At 39.8% G+C, this 23,167-nt stretch overlaps 1 protein-coding gene across 2 annotated transcripts in view; it reads right to left on the bottom strand.

Annotated features, from left to right (window-relative positions):
• The window catches only part of NRDE2 (NRDE-2, necessary for RNA interference, domain containing), a 37,661-nt gene extending 15,137 nt beyond the window's left edge, over positions 1-22,524 (bottom strand). The window contains exons 1-7 of one of the 2 annotated variants that reach the window (XM_086749139.1): positions 21,976-22,524; positions 14,273-14,381; positions 12,031-12,255; positions 9,802-9,951; positions 7,750-8,203; positions 7,210-7,612; positions 289-422 (exon numbers count right to left, since the gene is read on the bottom strand). In XM_086749139.1, the coding sequence (XP_086605265.1) occupies positions 289-422; positions 7,210-7,612; positions 7,750-8,203; positions 9,802-9,951; positions 12,031-12,255; positions 14,273-14,381; positions 21,976-22,054 (1,554 nt within the window). In that variant the 5' untranslated portion in view covers positions 22,055-22,524. Of the gene's footprint in view, positions 1-288; positions 423-7,209; positions 7,613-7,749; positions 8,213-9,801; positions 9,952-12,030; positions 12,256-14,272; positions 14,382-21,975 lie in introns of both variants that reach the window. The other variant, XM_086749138.1, reaches the window with a different exon arrangement.
• Between the last annotated feature and the right edge of the window lie 643 nt (positions 22,525-23,167).

Below are 23,167 nucleotides of genomic sequence, written 5' to 3'. Positions count from 1 at the left end.
TTGATCAGTCAGTTGATTTTTTTTTTGTCCATCTTTAATTAGTAAAGAATAGGGCATGAAATGACTGATTATCACACTTCTACAATATACAGCAGAAGCAGCCATTCGGCAGGTAGTTCCAGAGGACCCACAAACATTTTTCCAATACAAGCACCACTTTGAAGAACCCCAAAGTAAGGTGTGACTCAAAATATTTCCCTATGTCCTTAAAAATTCATCAACATTTTTCTGTTACAGCATTCTCTGTAATGCACAAGGCCACACATGCATTTAAATGTAAATTCCTACCTGTCCCCTTGTTGGCAGATCTTTTACACTGTCAGGTTTAAAGAAGGTGAAGTCAATCAGAGCCTGAAACAAAGACACTGCTTTCTCAGAATGGCCAGCCTGTCTCAGAAAGTGGCACTGTTGAATAAATATAGCTGTAAAGTAAAGATAAAATTTTAATATTTCAAATAGATTTTGTTGCAAAGTATTTTACTGCAGCTCACAAATACACAAAAGACACACATGAAGTGCTGCAGAGCATAATTGTTTTGGAACAGTATCAAAATCCAAAACACAGGGAGTAGCTAGCATAAATGCATGTAAAAATTACTGTAGTTTAATTAACTTTAAGACTTCCCACTTTAAATGCACCAAAGAGATTATGTTTTATTCATGCCACACATGCACTGTCCTCATTGATGAATAAAAGTTATATGCAATGGTCCCAATTTCAGTTTATCCAACATCTATCACAGTGAGTTATAGCTCTCTTTGAAGATGCTGGCCATTATAACAATTCACACAGAAAGTGACTACAACAAAAATCCTTTTTGCCTAATTTTTACATTAGATAGTTACATTGGTAAGATGTTGGTAATACACCATTTTCATTCCAACTGTCGTTCCCATTTTCTTTTCCTTTACATAAGAACTCAGTTAAGAGTTCTTAATACTTTTGGCCAAAGTATTACTGCTTGAAAGCAGAGGAAAATCCTATCCCTCGCTCTTCAACAAATTATTTCTGTAATCACTGCCATGTCCCTACTACACACTGAGCCTTAAGTCCCATCTTAAAAAGCAAAGCAAAGCCCCAGTTTTTCTATTCATGTATTTGCAATGACAATCTTAAATGAAAGAGCTGGAGAAATAACAGGCACTATCAACACCTCTATTACTTGGCAGTTCAAGGACATTTCAGAGATATTCTATCACTCCAAATTACATCACTGAAGTCTTAGCAAAACAGTGGCTGTTCAAAAATCAAATTGCTTTAAATTATAACCTTAACTGGCTTGCAAAAAAAACCCGAAAACCTATGATGATGTAAATTCACTGATAGTTCTAAAACAGTTCTTCAAAATCTGTCATTTCTTCACTAAATGCATTGGCTTCGGACAGTTTTAAACAATCCAAATACTTAAGCGTCTAGATACACTGTGTGAGGGATTTCAGTGATGGTCCGTGTAGGGCCACTGTGGGAAATTACAAGCTGCACACAGCTGTGAGAACGTGGCCTTGGAGAGAGGAGCTAGGAGGGTTGTTATCTCAGAGAGGGGAACTCGGAGGGTTGTTATTGAGCAGGATGCTGCTGTTATCTGGGAACCGCTGTCAGCCAGCAGGGCACGTAGTTGGCAGGCCTTGCTGCAGGCGCTGGCCACGCACATCAACACCTGGTCAGTACTCTGCCACTGAATCTGCTGAGGGTATAAACAGAGGTGGCTCAGAGCAGAGGAGAGAGAAAGGACCCAGAGCACACTCGACGAACAACAGAGGACACCCTGAAGGTGCTGCGCCTACCTCCCTTCTCTGCTCTGACCCCGCTGATCATCACCCTCCTGCTCAGCAGTGTCTCCTGCTTAGTGGGGCTGGTAAGACTCTCACAAAGGGAAAACAATACGCTGGTAACTGCTTATGCTAGGAACTGTAACTGCTTATGCTGGTAACTGCTTATGCAAGGCTATAATAGAGCAATAAATACTGTTGTGCTTTTAAATATCATATGCTGGGTGAACTTTGTGCATAGGAATCTTATGAACCGGCTACATACACACATGTATAGGTTAGTATAAATTGCTTCTAATTATCATCGGTTTTTTAACACTAAAAAGTGGCAAATGATTTACTCCTTTTACTTGTATTCAGATTTACATCAGATGTGGGCACATAAAAATTTGAATGCACCTAGAATATAAAAACTAGGCATTTAACCAGAATTTCCTGCAAAGTTAGTGATTGCTTCAGATAATAAAGACTCTGAAATTTCTGAAGACATTTAAACAACAAAAAGTGTGTTTAAGCATATAATAGAATCATAGAATCATAGAATGGTTAGGGTTGGAAGGGACCTTCAAAGGTCATCTAGTCCAACCCCCCTGCAAGGAGCAGGGACATCCCTGACTAGATCAGGTTGCTCAGAGCCTCATCCAGCCTGGCCTTGAACGTTTCCAGGGATGGGGCCTCCACCACCTTTCTGGGCAACCTGTTCCAGTGTTCTATAACTCGCATCGTAAAAAATGTTTTCCTAATTTCTAATCTAAATCTACCCCCCTCTATTTTAAAACGATTACCTCTCGTCCTATTGCAACAGGCCCTACTAAACAGCCTTTCCCCATCTTTCTTGTAGGCCCCCTTGAGGTACTGGAAGACCACTATCAGGTCTCCCCGGAGCCTCCTCTTCTCCAGGCTGAACAGCCCCAACTCTCTCAGCCTGTCCTCTTAAGAGAGGTGCTCCAGCCCTTTTACCATCTTTGTGGCCCTCCTCTGGACCCTCTCCAACTGGTCCATGTCCTTCTTGTGTTGGGGGCTGCAGAACTGGACACAGTACTCCAGGTGGGGTCTCACCAGGGCAGAGTAGAGGGGGAGAATCACCTCCCTTGACCTGCTGGTCACACTCCTCTTGATGCAGCCCAGGATGCGGTTGGCCTTCTGGGCCGCAAGGGCGCATTGCCGGCTCATGTTGAGCTTCTCATCCACCAGCACTCCCAAGTCCTTCTCCTCAGGGCTGCTCTCAATCCATTCTCTGCCCAGCCTGTATTTGTGCCTGGGATTGCCATGACCCAGGTGCAGGACCTTGCACTTGGCCTGGTTGAACTTCATGAGGTTGGCACGGGCCCACCTCTCCAGCCTGTCAAGGTCCCTCTGGATGGCATCCCTCCCTTCCAGCGTGTCGACAGCACCACACAACTTGGTGTCGTCGGCGAACTTGCTGAGGGTGCACTCTATCCCACTGTCCATATCGCCGACAAAGATGTTGAACAGGGCCGGGCCCAGCACAGACCCCTGAGGAACGCCACTCGTGACCGGTCTCCACATGGACATTGAGCCGTTGACCACCACTCTCTGAGTGCGGCCATCCAGCCAACTCCTTATCCACCGAGTGGTCCGTCCATCAAACCCATGTCTCTCTAGTTTAGAGAGAAGGATGTCATGCGGGACAGTGGCAAAAGCTTTGCACAAGTCCAGGTAGATGATGTCAGTTACTCGTCCCTTGTCCACCGATGCCGTCACCCCGTCATAGAAGGCCACCAAATTGGTCAGGCACGATCTGCCCTTGGTGAAGCCATGTTGGCTGTCACCAACCACCTTCTTGCTCTCCATGCGCCTTAGCATGGTTTCCAGGAGAATCTGCTCCATGACCTTGCCAGGCACAGAGGTGAGGCTGACCGGCCTGTAGCTACCTGGGTCTTCCTTATTCCCCTTTTTAAAAATTGGGGTTATGTTCCCTCTCTTCCAAGTCATCGGGGACCTCACCAGACCACCATGACTTCTCAAATACGATAGCCAGTGGCTTGGCAACTTCATCCACCAGTTCCCTCAGGACCCGCGGATGGATCTCATCAGGACCCATGGACTTGTGCACCTTCAGGTTCCTCAGATGATCCCGAACCTGCTCTTTGAGTACAATGGGCAGTTCTTCATTCTCGCAGTCCCTGCTTGCACCTTCTACAGCTTGGGTGGTGGGACAGGAACTCTTGTCGGTGAAGACTGAGGCAAAAAAGTCATTGAGAACCTCAGCCTTCTCCATGTCCTGGGTAACCAGGACACCAGTTCCCTTCTGGAGGGGGCCTACATTTTCCCTGGACTTTCTTTTTTCCCCTACGTACCTATAAAAGCTCTTCCTGTTACATTTTATATCCCTGGCCAGATTCAGTTCTGCCAGGGCTTTGGCCTTCCTTACCTTATCCCTGGCCACTCGCGCAGCCTCTTTGTAGTCCTCCCAGGCTACCTGTCCCCACTTCCACCCTCTATAGGCTTCCTTTTTCACTTTCAGTTGGTCCAGGAGCTCCTTGCTCATCCACGCCGGCCTCCTGGCCTTTTTGCCCGACTTGTTTTTCATCGGGATGCACCTCTGCTGAGCTTGGAGGAGGTGCTCCTTGAATACGGACCAACTTTCCTGGGCCCCTCTTCCCTCCAGGGCCGCCTCCCATGGCACTTGGCCCATCAGGTCCCTGAAGAGGCCGAAGTCCACCTTCCTGAAGTCTAGGGCAGAGAGCTTGCCATGTAGTTTCCTTGCTGCCCCGTGGATCTTGAACTCCACCATGTCATGGTCGCTGCAGCCAAGGCTGTCCTTTACTTTCACATCCCCCACCAGCCCCTCCCTGTTGGTGAGCACAAGGTCGAGCATGGCACCCCTCCTTGTCGGCTCCTCTATTGCCTGCAGGAGGAAGTTGTCATCCACGCATTCCAGGAACCTCCTGGACTGCCTGTGCCCTGCCGTGTTGTCTCTCCAACAGATGTCAGGGTGGTTGAAGTCCCCCATGAGGGCCAGGGCCTGTGACCGTGAGGCTGCTCCTATCTGCCTATAGAGCATTTCATCTGCTCTGTCCTCCTGGCCAGGCGGCCTGTAACAGACCCCCACCGTAACGTCCCCTGTCTGTCCCCATCCTCTAATCTTGACCCATAATAACCCATAATAAAATCTTTCAAAGTATTTTAGTGCCTAAGTTGGTTTTCTCCATCAATTTCAGTATACAACTGACACGGAAAAAGTTGTTCTTTCCTAGTTTCTCAGCTTCAGACAGATGAACTTTGATTAAAATCATCTGAATATAGAGAACACCTCATCAGGATTTGCTGCCAAACTGGAGACCAAAATAAATTATACCGTAAGATTTTCCACATGTTAAAAAATAAAACTATATTTGAAGAAATGCAAAGATCAGTGTTTTCTTTGTGGTAAAAGCTGAAAGCAACATGAATATATACTTAATTCAATCCATGACGCTAAGACACTTCTGCAGCTGAACTGACCTAAAAGCTAGGGATGTTTCTCCCCAATCAGTAGGTATAATTTGAAAAACAGGACTCCCTTTCCATAGCAAAATTTGAGAACGCTTACCGTCATTTGCTTTATATTAACAGATCCTAGTAAATTTAAATTTTGAGATAGCAATTTGCAATATTTTAAGTAAAAACTGACCTATAACTTTAAATCAATTTTAACCTGCATTCTTAAATTTAATGTTTTAAAAAAACACCTCCCTATTTCCAAGCAGATAGTGCTGTGTACCGAAGTTAACACTAGATGGCACGGTCCACCACTATTTAAAATTAGCTCTTACATTTTGTCATTAGCAAAGGTCAAAGGTTGAAGATACAAGTCTACAATACACCTACACCGCTACTCACCTCATAATTAATATGCGAAACTCTTTTGTATACTTATCTTAACAAACAATTTGGGAATCTTCCTACTAAGTACACTACCAGTTCAAATTCAGCCCAAGAATTAGATAGCTGAGTCACTAAAAAACCGATTGAGAAGTCTCTCCCTGAGAATTTTCTCCACTCCCATCATTTGAATTCCAAAGGAAAAAAAAAAAAAACCAATCCAAACAAATCACCAAACCAAAAACCAAACCTCTGAATAGTGTTCATCAAAAAAATCACTATAGTCTTAATACAGAACAACAAGATACACAACAAAAACACAAATAAAGTTGACTTCATTTTCATTTTAACTTATCTATAGACATTGCCAGCAAACAAGTGGTTTGAAAAATGTCAATCTAACATAGTTAACTAGTTAAAGGAACTCCATTAAAAACCAAATTTCTCAAGGCAGTTGACAACCAGTATTTAATCAGTCAAATATGTTCTGTGCAGAGAGACAAAACGAAAGAAAAATCTTCCTGTTTGAAAAAACAGATGCTGAATGAAACATTTGTCCTGAGAATCATTCACTGTGTTAGTGCACAAAGCGACTGAAGTGTTGGAAATTAGACAGTAGAAGCAATTAGAAGCTATCAGGTAGTACAGCATCCACCTGCCAGAATAGGATTTTTCATTTACAGCGCTTTTTCCAGTGCTTGATCCAAGATGAATTAACTGAAGACTGTAAGAGATCTGAACACCTGAGATTAATTTGTAACCCAACATCTCAGTCTATAAGTCCAGACTGGATATTGTGTAACAGATGCATCACTGCTCAAACAGTTACAGGACTTGGATAAAAACAGAGGTTCCTTGGACTATGCTACGTACGAAGAAATATGGATTGCTTCATAGCAGTCTCTTCTAGATTTAAAACAAACTTTTAAGGAAAAAAAAAACTCCCATGGTGACACTAACATTTCCCCCTTCTCAGTGTATTCATAGATCAATAATTACAATGCCAGAAATGAGCATGAACTCAGTCCAGCATCCTACCACCTGACTAACTTCCCTTCCAAGGATAATTATATCATAAATTTCAAGTGGTAGATATATGCATAGTAAAAACACAAAAGGCATGATCACATGCTATTACAGTTTAGAATTCTCCATCCACAAACTGGGATGCTCAAGAAAATTTCACATCAGACTTCCCACATCCCTTCTCTTTTCTGAATTAAAGTTCAAAAGTTTTATAGTTAATTACAAGAGATAATTGTTTCTTTCACAAGTCAACCTTATTTTTTTAATAAACATTTTTCAAAGACAAAAGCACATCTCTCTGTTGGCTGCAACTCTCTAGCCTTGACATTTGTACTGTAAACCGCTCAGCACATTAGACTTTACTGGATGTTATATCACAAACTCTCCTGAGGCAGAAAAGCATCTGCTATACCCATATTTGGCTGGAATATCTGCTTTAATTCTCAGCTAAGAAATCAGGATGCCAGGCATTTTGCAGAGAACAAACATTTCCTGTAATACACAGGAAAGTCTATTCTTATGGAGAATGCAGTCAGCTTCTATGAAGGCCATTCTGAGCATAACATGAAACAGAAAGAACCTTACCTAGCATAGCTTCTTCTGTACCAGGCAGTAGAGGATGTGATACCATGCTGCCATCCCGTACAGCTGACAATGTCGTCAAACATTTTCCATAGAGACTATTGATTTTTGAAACAGTAAATGTAGTGAACTGACTTTGACAGAACAGGAGATATTTCTTCCACAGCTCCGGATTATTGGGATGTAAGAAAATTAGTTTCTGCCATTCTTTGATCAAAGCTGGTGGTTCCCAGAATTCTGCGCAAAGCTTCAGCCTGGCGAGTTTCAGATCAACATTACTCGGATTGCTTTCAATTGCCCTCTCCAAAATAGCCAGTTTCTTTTCTAAGATTAACTTCAGTGATTTTCTTCTTACTTCCTGCTCTCCCTTACTGGCATAAAGGCTAGGTCCTCTCATTAATTCATCCTTAAAACAAAAGAAAAATCATGACAACATTGGGAAGCACTAGAATCATGAGAAGAATGCTGACATTTGTAAAGATCAATTAACAACTCATGTATTTATTACTTATAACAAGCAACCAGGTCTGTTAGAACACGTACCTGAAAAGAAACGAATTCCATCCAAGCATTAATATCTCTTGGGTTTTCTCTGACTTTCTTGTTATGTTCTTCCACTTTCGTCATTAGACTGGAGCTAATATTTATCCCAGGCTCTTGAGTTGTTTGCTGCATATTTACAGGCTCATGGTCTGCATCCTTGCACCCTTTTCCTTGTAGCCACACTGTAGTTGATGGATCATAAATTCCAAGAGGATTTACCTCTGTTGTGTCAGGAGGATCATCAGTTTCCAATTGTGAAACTGGTATAAAAGCAGTTGGGTCAGATGGAGAACTTTTACTGCAAACAGGAATCCCGTCTGTGTTCAGCATCTGCACATTGTTCTTTGTGAAGTAGCGCTCAGGTCGCCTCTGTAAATGCTTCCTTTTTGATGTAGGACTGTCCCAAGTTATACACTGTTTCTTTGCATCTATGCCAAGGCAGGATTCTCCTCTCCTTTTATATCTCAGAAGGAAAAACACAATTAAACACCTTCTAAAATACATGTTAGAAGAGGGATCTCCTTTTTCAAAGAAAGCATGGAAGAAGTACTTCAATTCAAATTGATCCAAATAACATATGCATAGGCCTCCAAAAGTGTAAGAAATTGGTAACCTTCTTCTTAACTGAGACTTCAATTTATATACTTTTTCAGAGCCATCACAACTTTCACTATTATACTAAGCTTCTTCTGAGTTCAACAGTATCTTTCATACTCAGTACAAGGAAAATTTTTTTTTCTCCTATCATTTTAAGCCATGTAGACAAACTTGGAAAAGAACAACACACAGCATTATTAAAGGCTATTTAGATTAGACTATTTTAAAATGAAAAATTAGAAACTAGTAGTTCAGCCTGGTAATATCTTTCTGCACCCCCAAGCCCCTATACATTTTATATGCCAAGAAGTGGCCGAGGAGAAATGGGGCAGAGAGGAAAGAGAGATCAGTTTCATAAAGGCCACAATACTATTATGAATTAGGAAATGAAAACACCATTTTAAAATATTATGAAGAATGTCATTTCAGTGGCAGACATACTGGTATGCAATGTCAGAATAACACTTTTTGTCTCAAAAAATAGCTGAGAATACAAAGGTAGCAGAAAAATGGAATGGACTGTAACCAGGCAATTTTACTGCAAAGGTATATACACTACAAAAACAAAACCCATAAATCCTCCCTCCTCCACAAATAATTATTTTTTATTTATAGTAAACAATTTTCTTTGAGAACATCAAGACCCAAGTGTACATACATAATGCACGAGCCCAGTGTAGGCTTCTTGAAATGGGCTTCTTAGTTAATGCAGGGAAATGTTCTGAAGGGTCATCACAGTATGAGTAACCCACTAAGGATGTTGAATATGCAGTTTCATCTGTACTCACTTGAAATGTATCAATGCATAAGATAGATATCCTTTGGTACAATGCCTGGGTGACCTAACACAGAATTTGTTCACTAAGAAAGCATCTGTATGTTGTTTTGGGGGGGGTTTTGTGCAAGGATGTCAAACTACTCAAGTAAGTAAACTTCTTGACAAATCTACTACAAAATAATCATAGAACCATAGAATAGTTTGGGCTGGAAGAGACCTTTAAAGGTCATTTAGTCCAACCCCCCTGCAAGAAGCAGGGACATAATCAGTACCTTCATTTCCCTTTCAGACGCAGGAACAGAACAACAGAGATGAAAAGGGGCACTCACACAAAGATGATCTGTAACAGAACCCATGCTTTTGAATCTGCTCCATGCTGCCATCTCCAGATGGCAGTTCTACAAATTCACATGCCTGCAGTCTACTACACAAAGAATGCTTTTAGAAAAAAAAAAAAAAAATTAAAATCATGCACTTAATTCCCATTATTTCATGGCATCTTTTTCGTTTTAAAATATTTATGCCCAACGCAAAATCAAATTTTGAAATAAACTATTCAGTTATCATCTTATTGTCTCCTCTTCCACACAAAAATTTCAGAGCCAGACTCAAGTCAATGCATCCTGAGAGAGTGACTCTGATAGTCTTGACTACCACTAGAAACCAAGATAGTGTACCTCGCTATGTCCCCTCGATACAGGGATTTGTAGGCCCAGTTCGCAGAGTCCGATTTCTTATCTATTCGGAAGGTTTCTGCTGTGAAAGTCTGGACATCATCAAGCCAAACAAAGCGATCGCTGGTAAGATTTGATGTTTTCTTATCTAAACTGCAGAAAAGGAGAAGTAGTATATTCTAAACATTTGTGCACAAATTCAGCATTTACAAAATCCAGGAAACATTGCATTTCTGTAGTTCACACAAAGTTAATTTACACAAAGTCAGGGTACATGATCCATTATTGCAAAGTCAGTCACACGCTCTGAAGAAAACAACTAGAAATACACTAACAGGACCATCAAAACAAAACACAAATGCTCCTTGCACTTCCAAAAACTGGATTTAGGATTACGAAAGGTAATAACCAGATTTAACCAACCAATTGTTTGGCAAACTATAACCTGAAAGCCATATATCACTACTTTTAAAATGTACTTTGGTCTTAGTAAAATGCTACAATGAAGAAAAAGAGGATAATCTGTAAGAAGATTATGTTGATTAGCTGTAATTATACCCATGCATTTGATAAAACAACGTGCAAAGTGGTTTATGGATTGCAGTTATACAAAGGAACTGAAGTGGAAATTGCCACCTGCCTTAGAACTGTAGACAATTATGAACTTCCAATCTGAATTCATGTTACAAACATGCAACTTAGTGAACTAGTGTCATAGTCTTGAGAAGTTTTTTAGAACTTCACATCACCTACTGCATTTAGAGTGATTTTGTGGTTCAGGTTTCAAAAACAGTCTCCTGAAAATTCAGTATTCTCTCAGTATTAAGAATTTATGGAAAGAAGTGAAAATAGACGTCCTGAGAGAACTTCAACCTTTCATTTGGGCAAAGCACTGGCTGGTTGGCCCAGTGTAGCAAACAGATGAGGAATCAGGTTCAGCACGCAGGTCCATCCAGCCCAGACACCCTTCTAGCAAAGACAAGAGTGACCGGGCAGAACAGAATAGTCTTAGCATCCCAATGATTTTTACTGTGCTTCCTCACAGCCAAGTAAGCCTCAGCTGCCACAAGCCAACAACAGAGTCTTCGTAGGAGAGGAAGCGAGTGTGGCTACAGGCACCAGGCAGTATCTCCAGTACCACTGCCATTCTTCCACAGGGAAACAACGTTAAGATCCCTTGGCACAGACACACACCTCCAAGCCTGTGCTCTCAGCTCCTGGTTAATCTGCCTTGGGAAAAACAGTAAACTAGAGGAAAGTCCTAGCTGTAATCACAATTCCTCAACATCACCAAATCCTCAGTCTGTCCCCAGGAGCAGCTGCAGTGCTGTGAATTAGAACCAGAGTTGCTGATGCTAAAGAAAAAACAGGAACTGTTGAATCAGAGAGAGGCAAAATGGCTGCTCAAACTAGCAAACTATGAGAAACATGGAAAGGTGACTTACACAGCCAGTTAGACTGGGACACTGAATGAAATGATCAAACCCAACAAACTGAGAAAAGTACTGCTAGGTATGTCAAACTTGGAATACTCTGTGCGTTCAGAGAACATCTTTTACTGCTCAAAGATCATGCTAGTCACTAGATATCGATTTTCGTGATCCATAAAAAAATGACACCTCCACAGTACTTTAGAGCTCCCAGAATTAACAAAAAAGGTCTAGCAAAACAATGTCAACTATTCAAATAGTACATTTAGATGTACTATGAGCAAGAACATAGCATAAAGCAATAAAAGGCAGGACACAGAAGAAATGTTAAATTGTACAACAAACTTTATCTTAATACGAAAAAAAAGGAAGTGTAAACTCTTCAAGGAGGAAGTTATATTACAAGGCAGACACAGCTGTATATTAAGACTTTTGTACTAATTAAGAATAATGTTTAATGCAATCCCTCTCCAAACTCTCCCAAAAGAAGATCCATGAAAGGAAACATGATGCTTACAAAAGCAACACAAGCCTCTACATGTCTTTAAAAATGTATTTCATTATCGTCATATCGTACTTTGTTCTACAGAACAGTACTTCACAGAATATTTTAGTCACAGTCTTTCAGATACGATTAAACAAGTGGTTCCAATTCTATTTTCATCGCTTTGAATGCAGGTTTAGTCATATCTAGCTTAGAAAAAATGACGCACCAGTGGTAAGAATTTCATTCATAAAGCTGAAGAGACAAGTACAAGAATGCAACAAATTTACAGGTTGTATAGTATTAATAAATACTTACCTTGCTGCAGCTCCCTTTTCGTAATTTCTGCCACTTCCTGCGGCTTTGTCCTTGATGTGTTTAGAGTCCTGGTCCGATTCGCTGCTACTGGAGTCCCCTTTGGTTTTCCTTTTTGTCTTCTTATAGTGGTGGTGTTTTTTCTTTTTCTTTTTCTTTTTCTTACTTGACTGTTTTAGGCTGTCATCTGTATCGCTTTCCCCTGACAACTCTGATCTTGAAGTGGTCCTGCTTGGAAACAAGTATATATGTCTATATACACCTATATATCTAAGTAGTAAAACTGTAAAGAAACACCGCCGTAAGAAAATTCAGAAATTACCTTTGACGTTTATTCTCCCTGTATTTTTGGAGAAGAGAATTAGCAGCAACACATAAAATGAAATTGATACAAATCTGCATTAAGTAACAACTATATTTTTTTAGCTGCTGGAATTACTGACATTCAGTCTTAAAAGTTTTAATTGTCAAAGGCATTTTAATGTGTGATCTGCACAAATATTCACCTGTTACCTTCGCCAAATTAAAGAAGATGACTGAGCTCATAAAATTTTCTCACTTTGCTAAGACAACTTAGGTCAAGCTAAAAGGATGAGAAATCCTTCAGGGTGACCTGCAAAAGAAAGAGTCTGCACTTTTTTTCCTGTTTCTTTATGATTTACATAAGAAATACCAAAAACATACTTTTAAAATCACTTCCAGATTAGAAATTCAAATCTTGCCAATCAAGGGACAATTTTTGATGACTACTAAATTAATATTATATTATAACGTAGTAACAAACACTACACGCAACAGACAACTGACTGAGAGATCACACAAAGGACTGACAGTTTTGGCAAAACACATGGGTATCATTGTACATACTACACACACTCCCATATTTAATAATCAATTGAAATAATGGAGGTCTTCTCTACTCCTTAATTAAAGCACAAGCTCTTTTTAAACAGTTTATCTGGAATCTTTCAACAAAAGGAGTGACATGTCTCAGTATTCCTAATACGTCAATAAAAGAAAATTTAGTGTTTCAGAAAAAAAAACTTACACAATTTATTTAAGGGCACTAAGAAAAAAGAAGCCAAGGGAGAACCATTAGCAGGCATTTGGAACAAACACACACACACTCCCTCAAACAAAAAAAAAAAACCTCCGCCTCCTTCCCCCCCAAAAAACCCAAACTATGTTGAAGTAATTAGTTTTTATTGAACTGAGAATGTACCCTAGTAATAGGAAAAAAAAACCCACACACCAAACCTCAAATATTTCTCTGTATACTGTTTTTTGACAAATTCTTTTTTCAAATATTAATTAAATATGGTGGGTTTACTATGTCATTCTATCTGAATGGTAGTTTGTAAATTCCTTAGTTTTATGACATAAGAGTCCTGAAAATACTTTAAGAAATACAAGCAGAATATATGACTGATAAACAGAACAGTGATTGCATTTCAATCACACAATACATGTAAATGTAAGAATAAGTACACAAAAATATGTATTCAGTTGTCATTATTACCATAAAGATATTCTCTATCATGACCACCAACAGTCATCGTAAGCACAGGAACTTCTAAGCTGACTAAGTTTTTGAACGTGGCAACTGCGACTTGATTCCGTTCATTATTAAGTGCTAGGTCTAGTGTAGATATGCCAAGTATAGCAACTATTTCAGTGAAATTATCAAAACTAGCTCTTCAGCAAATGCTGCTTAAAGCTCATTTTTGTAAAAGAATCTAATCATCCACTTCAGTGATCAGCATGTTCTACACAGCCGCACAACTTGATACATGTAATATTTCATTAATTCACATCTTCAACTAGTTTTTAAAAAGTAAAAAAACTCGACTGTGAAACGGCTGATTGAACTGGTTTTCACAGAGAAACGACAAAGATGATGCTTAATCTTTACATTATTTCAAGGGTCACTTAGGACATTCAAAAGCTAATGAAGAATCATGATCACTCAGTTCCCTTTCCATTCCAAAACAACAATGATTTAAATGCAGCTGCGAGAAAAGGAAAATGGGAATGTAATTGCATAAGTATAATTTTTCATTATTTTAAGTGAAAGGACATGGAAGCATTATTCATACTTTTATACATGACTCAGTTCAGGCCTTTTTAAATACTGAACAGTGGAATGAAAAGCAGCCATAAAGCTCCTGATTTTGGTCTCACATAACAAAAGATAAGCAGGACAAAAGAAAGAGGCTATTTTAAAAGATATTGAAGTATATTCCACCTTATCAATGGTGATTTTTCAGGGATGAGATTTGCAACTTCTGTAGTGCGCTGATGCAGTAACAGTGCATCTTCCGTAGAGAAGCTTGGGTTACTAAGCCAGTCCAATTCTGCACGTAAAGAAAAGTGTGAGATCAACACAAATCAGCTTGCTATGCTTTTTTTTAACTGGGGGTTAATCTAGTCAGCAGAAAGCTAAATTTGCACCAAATGTCACTAAGCTACATGTAATAACTGAGCACATCGGAAAGCAGCCCATGAAATTTCCATTTAGCAGAACGCTAGGTTTGTAATGACGTAAAATATATAGGAGCTAGAATCTTTCCCTGACATCAATGTAAGCTTTAAAAATCCACTTTATAATAATACTTAAAAGTTCATACTGAAAGCAGATAACATGTTTTATACACTGCTATATACTTTAAAAAAATATATATCTGTCCAATATTAATTTTTACCATGTAAAATTCTAACTTTATGCATTTATACATTATAACGTTATAAGATCTTCTAATGTATCTTCATACAGTATATATTATTTAGAATTATTATATTCACTATATAATATAGATATTTACATATATAAAGAGTAAAATGGAAAAAAAATTACAGAAGGGCATAATTAAATGAAAGGTATAGTTAATGGATGCAATACAACTTATGCAAACCTACAAAAATGTACTTTACTCACTGTACAGAAAATATTTTTAACACGATTTAATTGATAGGGACACCCACTACTGACAAGAATATTCAAGTGTTTCACACAAGGTCAAAACACGTTACTAGATTTTCAGTTTTCTAACCACCAAAATACCATTAGAATTTTAAATAGTACCAAAAAAAAGGCTAATTGATGGTAATTTGGATATATTAGTAAGCATTAAGCATTCCGCATCTACCTCAGCCATTTCAGTCAACGGATAAGGATGTGAAGGGGGAATTTCTTGCCATAATTTTACTGGTATTAAAACTTCTATAACAATGTTCATAGAGATTTCATTCCTAGAATTATTTCAGGTACATGAAATTTTCTAATGTATTAAACAACAAACATTATTTCACATAAGTACAGAATCAGCCTCTCCAGTGCCAGACCGCAGAAAATAACAACAAAAGGAACAAATTTGGTCTCCCTGCCTGTTTGCCATATGCTTTACAACCATTTTTGCCTTAGTGTTCTTCCTGTCACACTCTTATCTTTGTGCTTTTGACTACACTGACCTCTAATCCTTAAATAGCATGAACTCATTGTCTGCCAACACATCTCTCCTCCTTCTAAAGTATTTCTTTCAGAAATAGCTCTTCATACCAAGATTCTTTCTTCGTCATATCCCTCATTTGTTGTCCAGAAAAGGATTTAAAATGGAGCAGGCTGCAAAACAGTTTGTTAATCTAAGTTAAAGAATCATAGAATGGTTAGAGTTAGAAGGGACCTTCAAAGGTCATCTAGTCCAACACCCCTGCAAGGACCAGGGACATCTCCGACCAGATCAGGTTGCTCAGAGCCTCATCCAGCCTGGCCTTGAACGTTTCCAGGGATGGGGCATCCACCACCTCCCTGGGCAACCTGTGCCAGTGTTCCACCACCCTCATTGTAAAATTTTTTTTCCTTACGTCCAGTCCGAATCTGCTTCCTTATAGTTTAAAACCATTACCCTTCGTCCTATCACAACAGGCCCTGCTAAAGTGTCTCTCCCCATCTTTCCTATAAGCCCCCTTCAGGTACTCGAAGATCACAGCCTTCTCTTCTCAAGATGTACACAGAATCAAGCAAAACTCCAGTTTGCATTTCCTAAGAGACTGTCCCTGCTACCAAAGACCAAAGGCCCCATGGAGAGGGTCATCTTCCCTGGTTTATCTTGAATCTCCACCTCTGTACAGAAGAGAACTCACAATTCATGGCACTGCCAGGGAACAAAATACACTTCCCATGAGTGCCTCAACCAACACGTTGCAGAACACTGCCACGCATTATTTTCCAGCTCATCAAAACGTAGGATGTAGACTGAAAAATAAAAATTCACCTGTACAATATAAATATGTGTATTATTGTAACCTTCTGCCTGGCAATCAGAATCATCAAACCTAAGGCAAATACACTACCTTACTTTGTTGCAAATCAACATGAGGTTGGTTTGTTTGTTTTTACTTCCATGAAACCACTTATGACATATTAAGGTAAAATTAGAACAAAAATTGAAATCCTAAATCCACGATCCTTACTTGTCTACTTAAAATATGACAAAAATCTACAAATTAATTTAAACTAATCCACCCCAGCACAAATGCCTTCATTTTAACTATATGTCTATGACTCTAAAACTGTAAACCTACCACAATGCATTCTTGGAAAATCTTTGGTGAGTTCAAAGGAGAAAGATTTATGCTGGGCAATATCCAAGCAACATTTCACTTGCCTATCAAAATAACTATCCCCCCTGCCAGGGAATAAAGTGTTATGCAAAAATACATTAATTTCTCATTTTGATCCTGTAACAGATGTATTAAGAACTAACCTAAAACCAGAATTGCTTCTTAGAATAATTGTACTTAGTATTTTTCATTAAATATCGAAGTGTTTCTCACACATAATTCTGAAACCATTACATATTTGAAACACACGGGACTTAAATAAATTCATACACTTGATAACTGCATAATCAAATTGGAGTTAATAGTTAAATATGTCACGTGATACTGAGTGCTGCTTTATACCTGAGATTTTTGAGGTACACTTATTAACTTTGATGATAATTTTAAAATCAATATCTTCCCTATATTCAATTATTTCTGCTCATTTTGATAATGAAGACAGGCTGTAAAGGAACGCAAGAGCAAACTGCAACCCTACAATGTTTTTCCACTGGTCACACTCCGGTCTTCCTTAAACATAAACAAATTCAGAGAAAATACAATGGTCCAGAGCACTTCAGATTTCAGTAAATGCAACTAATCTGTGCATAAAGCCTTTTATTTATTTACAGAAATAAAGAGGACATTTAATTCCATTTAAAAAAAAAAATCCAACTTTGTTTTGATTTGCGTTGTATTATGGAGACACACCTAACAAAACAGAAAAATCCACTGGGTGGCAGAGACTCTGGTGTAAAGGTGTATCACATAACGGCACAAAACTGTAACTTACAATTATTTTAAGGAGATCTGTCTGGCTAGTATCTGCTCCAAAGATATACTTTGTATATCTAATTTATCCTTGGCCAGGTCTCCAATAACATATTTAAGTTACGAAGACATTCTCTGTAGTCTTTGAGCTTCTCTTCTTTCTAATAAATGTTTCCCTTTGTAATGTGTAATAAATTATTTACTAGCATTATTTTTTGGTAGAAACAAATTTATTGTAAGGTAGTGCAGTATTGATTTGAATGAAGAATTATGGTTCAAAAATGACTTGAAATATATTAATACTCATGACACTTATATGGGTTATGTTTTCTTAAAAAAGTAAGCTCAAAGGCAGAATGAAGTTAAATAATTTGCCCTCAGTCATACAGAGTTGTTGATGACAAAATTCAGAATTCAAGACTCACAATATTCAGATCATTAGGGAAAAAGTTTAAGATGTTTAAGATCTTCATCTAAGGATTTTTTTTAAAAGCTGTACACATCATAACAGGCTTTTGATTGATTTCAAGAGCATAATATCAGGTCCTCCAAAGATTAACGCAGATAATGCATTTCTTAATATTATGCATCAGTCTAAACACTTTAGATACAGACCAGCCCAAACTAGGAAAAAAATGTTTGCATACAACAAGTATGCTAAATTTTATACCCTTGAGCCTTCAGGCACTACAGTGCCAAATAACTGCCAAATGGAGATACAGATCCCTAGCAGCACTAAGAGCTTCAGTCTTAAAAACCAAAAAAGAGAAAGCAACTGACAAATTTCTTTTTAAAATAGCATTATTTGATTACATCAACAAAATGAACAGAAAAAAAAATAAACCAAGAAAGCAGTAAAGCTCCAGTTGTTTTAGAAGACACAATAAAACACGGGCTGACCAACCATATAAATTTCCCTGAGGCACAAAACGCACTTTAAACAAAAGAGGCTACACTGGAACTGGCAGAAGAGTGGAAAGCAGTTATCTTTATATTTCTCTGTTTAAAAGACTGTTTTAAGGCCACAATGTCATTCTTAAATAAAAGAGTGAGTTGGAAAAATTTTCGTTCCCCTTCTTCTCCCAGCAAATTAATCCTGTGGCTCACAAAAGGATGAAGCCTGGATTTCTGAGCTGTGTCCTGCATCCTTTACACTCCCCACCGCTGCCACAGCTTCAGGAATTATCTGGGTTCTCTAGACCCTTCTACACCACTTTGCCACATTCCCTAATTATTGGCTAGGCAAGAGGCAGCCTGTGCTGTGTCAGACTGTGATCTTCGACGATGTTTATTAGCTGGCTAGTGTACATAATCAGCTCACTGCCAAGCCCATCAATCCTGGTAACAGCTCAATTCACATTACAGCCTCTCTCTCAGCAGTGGCACTTCATCGAGGTTTATCTTTTCTAAGAAAATGCAGATTTTCACAGACCTCCTCCACTTCTGTCACTTCTCTCTCCCACCACAACAAAATTGACTGAAAGAGTTAAAACTCCTCAGGAGGAAAAGAGAGATCCTGAGCAAGTAGGCTGGCAGACAGATGCACAGCAAGCATGCATGAGATTTATTTCCATAGGAAATTTGCATTAAATACAGCAAAATATCACCATTAACTATCAGAAACAGGCTTCCAAGATGTCATTGTGACTTAACTTTACATTAAAGTACCTGTTATTCCTTTACAGATGTGAAGTCACTCACTAACTTGATGCAATATGATTACAACAGTGAGCACAAGCAGAACAAGGTTTATTTTTTATATTTTAAATTACTGTTTTAGGGCCTCCAAGGAAAACTCACCTTGAGAAATGAAGTCATAAACATTAATCCCCTGACTGTGCCTGTAGCTTGGTTCTACCTAAGCAAATGAGATCAAATTGCATTTTTAAAACATTGAAGAATCACACTGCAAGAACCAACCCCTGTAGCACAGTCAATATGCCTCTGCGGATACCACCAGGGAAATATTTAGAATTCTCCAACTCCAGTATTTTCTGAACAATTTAATCACAGTGACCTAATACTCTGGAAAGAATGAACATTTTTTTCCATTACACAACATGGAGTCCAAATCTCCTTGTAAATAATCTCCAGTGAATAAGTTAGCTGGATACAAACATTTCAAACATCAAAATGCATTCCAAACTTTAAAACTCTACCTTTTCAGTTTTTGGGGTTTTTTTTCTTGTCAGTTGTTTAAAAATTTTATCATTTTCACAGACTAGATTTACATTCTTAAAGAGCAGAAAGAATAAAACATATAAACTACTTATTTTGTTATAATATGCATGTATTTGTTATTGTTCTACTCTACCATCCACACGTGTAGGCACAACAGTAGAATCAATCCAACAGTATGCTTTTTTTAACTTCCTAAGCAAAAAAAAATTAAAAATTTACAGTGCATGTCTACAGAGACATTTTTTAACTTAAGCAAAGCCTTTTGTTGCCTCTCAGAACCCTGAAAACCTGTTTTCAGCAAAAATCACTTACATCATCTTACCTATTGAATAGTTCAGACCGTAAATAATGCTGTGCATGCTTACTACTGTCAGTAGGGTTAATTATCACCACCACTCTGTTCAGTATGGCTACCAATAAATGTGTGATGTCTTCCACCAAAAACTAATTAACCTTGACAAAATAATCGCAAGAAACCATATACAAAATTACTTTGTGCTCTAGAGGTTGCTGCAACTCAGCAGTCTAGCAGGACAGAAAGAGCACAGAGCAATACTTCTGTTTTGGGCAGTACTTATGTTTTAAGTGGTTTACGAAGGTTTGTAAGAGTATGAGAGAGAGATGGTCAGAGGAATGAAACATGGCCGGCATATTTATATTGTTATTTCAATTTTTACAATAGAACTATGACATGTTCCTAAATGACTGCAAAAGACACCTCAGTTTTGCATATCATGTTAAACACAACATACTCTGTGATCTCTGTATTACGATGGACTTTGGCTTCATATCAGCTCTGAGGAAAGAGTCATCTATCAGAGATACCAAAGTTGCTCATCAAGTTCTCAAGTTCTCACAAGCTGAATGTGTGAAATTTGATATATGCCACCATAAATGTGGTTCTGAGTTAATGCTTAATTTTTATAACTTATACTGAAATGTGGTCATTAAAAACAAAGTACCATATTGGCTAAAACATAAACCAAACCAATTACGTTCCTGAAAGTTTTGTCAATAGTTCTCATGCAAAAAAAACTTCCAGTAGACCAAAAGTAACTCATAAACAGTGCTAATAATGGAAATCTAGATCAAAAAGTCGTCTTAACACCTTTTTCTGTGTAATTTGATCTTCCCGACAGGTGGTCTGCGGTGACACAGACTAGGCACAACAAACCTAAAGGCTAAACTCCCAGAGTTTTAAAATGTAAGCAAACTCTCACTACTAGAGAATTTCAGGGTACCTCTGCCTGGCAGAGCAGCTCCTCTCTTCCTAGAAGCTGTAATTTGGGATCTTATTACGTCCACTATTCCCTGCACCAAGTGTCATTACCAGAAAGGCTTCTGAATGTGGCTAAGAACATCTCTGTACTGGCAGACTGAGCATCAACAGCTGCAATGCCATCAGGGGGTAATGCAGAACTGGCTAGAACAAGACGCTAACCCCAGCCCGTATTGCTAACAGCTTCAGAAACTCACCACACTGACTGGACCAAATACACCAGGCATTCCGCCTAGGTAAACTCTTAGAGTTTCCCCTTGCTGGGTGTCTAGAGGATGGGCAGACTCAAGGGTGGTGGAAGCTGGCAAGCACAAAAGCCGAGTTCGAACCATCTCCCAGTAAAATTAATAAATGTTGTGCATACTTCAGAGTTCGGCAACACACCAGACAGGGCTCTTTGCTGATTTAATAAAAGTATAACTGCTTGACAGCAATCAAAATGATAAACTGAATCTTAATCTCACTCATGACCTTCCAAAAAAATATCCCTCACAAGTAATATTTCACTTAAGAGGCAACGAAATGAGAAAACAGTTTTTAAGTTATCCAACGTTAGCAGGGCACGGAACGGGAGGGACACAATAAAAACTCGTTTTTCTGCATAAAGCAAACCTTCTCCACCACACACGCCAATTAACGTACAAGTATTTTTCCAAGATGGGTATTTCTACAGCCATGCCGCCAGCATCTACCAGCAGAGAGCGTCACGCCAGCGGGGATCTCCCTATTTCGGGCTCCCCCCAAAGCCACTTCACCCGCAAACACGGTAACTCTGCCCAAACCGGCAGCGCCACGCCTGGCGCGGCCTACGCCTGCGCGCCCACACGCACGCTCGTGCCCCGCACAGGAGGGAGGAGCCCGGGTTGAGGCGCGCACCGCCCGAACATGGCGCTCGGTCAGCGGAGCGGCGGGGCTCGCCGGGCAGCCCAGCCCCTTTGCCGCGCTGCCGAGCCTCCCGAGGCCTGCACGCACGGAAGGACGGGCCGGGCTGGGAGCCGAAGTAGGCCCGAAGCGGTGCGCGGAAGGGTCGGCACGGTGCAGAAGGCTCCATGTGGCGGCAAGTGGAAGGGCTTCCCCAGGGCCGGCGGGGAGGAAAGAGGATTCTTCCAGGACTTTACCTTTCCTGGGGCCCTCGCTGCTGCCGGTTGAGGGCTCCCCGGGCTCGGCGGCAGCGGCAAAAGCCGGGAACAGCGCCATGTCTCAGCTTACCGCCACTGCTATCTGCCCGAACTGCCCCACGGAGCGGCGGGCCAAGATGGCGGCGCGGCGCCGAGCACTCTGGGAGATGTAGTTCGTCCGCCCGACCTCACAAAATGGCGGCAGGGGTGCTGCGAGAAAAAAGGTTTAGTGTGAGGGCTGTTGCGGCCTTCCAGTGTTTTCCCAGGCATCTGCAAGATACTTGCCCCTTCCGCCGCCGTCACAAAGGAGGGAAGTGCCGGGGGAAGAGGAAGGAATGAGGTTTCAAGAGCCAACCTTTCCTTCCTGCTTTTACACTTTGTACCTTCTTGGGCATGATGTTCTACTTTTTAATTATATAGTGTCTGAAACAATATTTCGGTTTTGTTTCAATCCCAGTGCCTCATTCTTGCATTGCGAGGAAAAATAAGAGTGCTTATTCATTTTCTCTGCAAAATTTTACATGTTGTTAAGATCATTTCAGTATTCTTTCTGTCCTGAAAAGTCTGTCTTAGAATCATAGAATCATAGAATGGTTAGGGTTGGAAGGGACCTTCAGAGGTCATCTAGTCCAACCCCCCTGCAAGGAGCAGGGACATCCCTAACTAGATCAGGTTGCTCAGAGCCTCATCCAGCCTGGCCTTGAACGTTTCCAGGGATGGGGCCTCCACCACCTTTCTGGGCAACCTGTGCCAGTGTTCTATAACTCACATCGTAAAAAATTTTTTCCTAATTTCTAATCTAAATCTACCCCCCTCTATTTAAAAACCATTACCTCTCGTCCTATTGCAACAGGCCCTACTAAACAGCCTTTCCCCATCTTTCTTGTAGGCCCCCTTGAGGTACTGGAAGTCTTTTTTCTTCCTATATTAAAGATATTCCATGATGTTGTCCTTGTTGAAGTTCTTTAGTTTTTCCAACTTCTACACTAATACTACTGCATGACTGGAATGTGTACAACAGGTTTAGAGATTATATGGAATTGTAATGACTGGTGTGTTTTCTGCTCCTTTCCCAATTCCTGCTGATCCTTCTGTTTGGCTTTTGGTCTCTCCCAAGCTACAGTGTCTCTTAAGACCCCGTTCCTTAGTGGCAAAAGATAATAGGTGACTTTTGTGTATAGATGTTAAGGAT

Source organism: Chlamydotis macqueenii, chromosome 5 (genome assembly GCF_036417535.1).
Source record: "Chlamydotis macqueenii isolate bChlMac1 chromosome 5, bChlMac1.mat, whole genome shotgun sequence".
Taxonomy (NCBI): domain Eukaryota; kingdom Metazoa; phylum Chordata; class Aves; order Otidiformes; family Otididae; genus Chlamydotis; species Chlamydotis macqueenii.
This window is presented reverse-complemented; position numbering and strand designations above follow the sequence as displayed.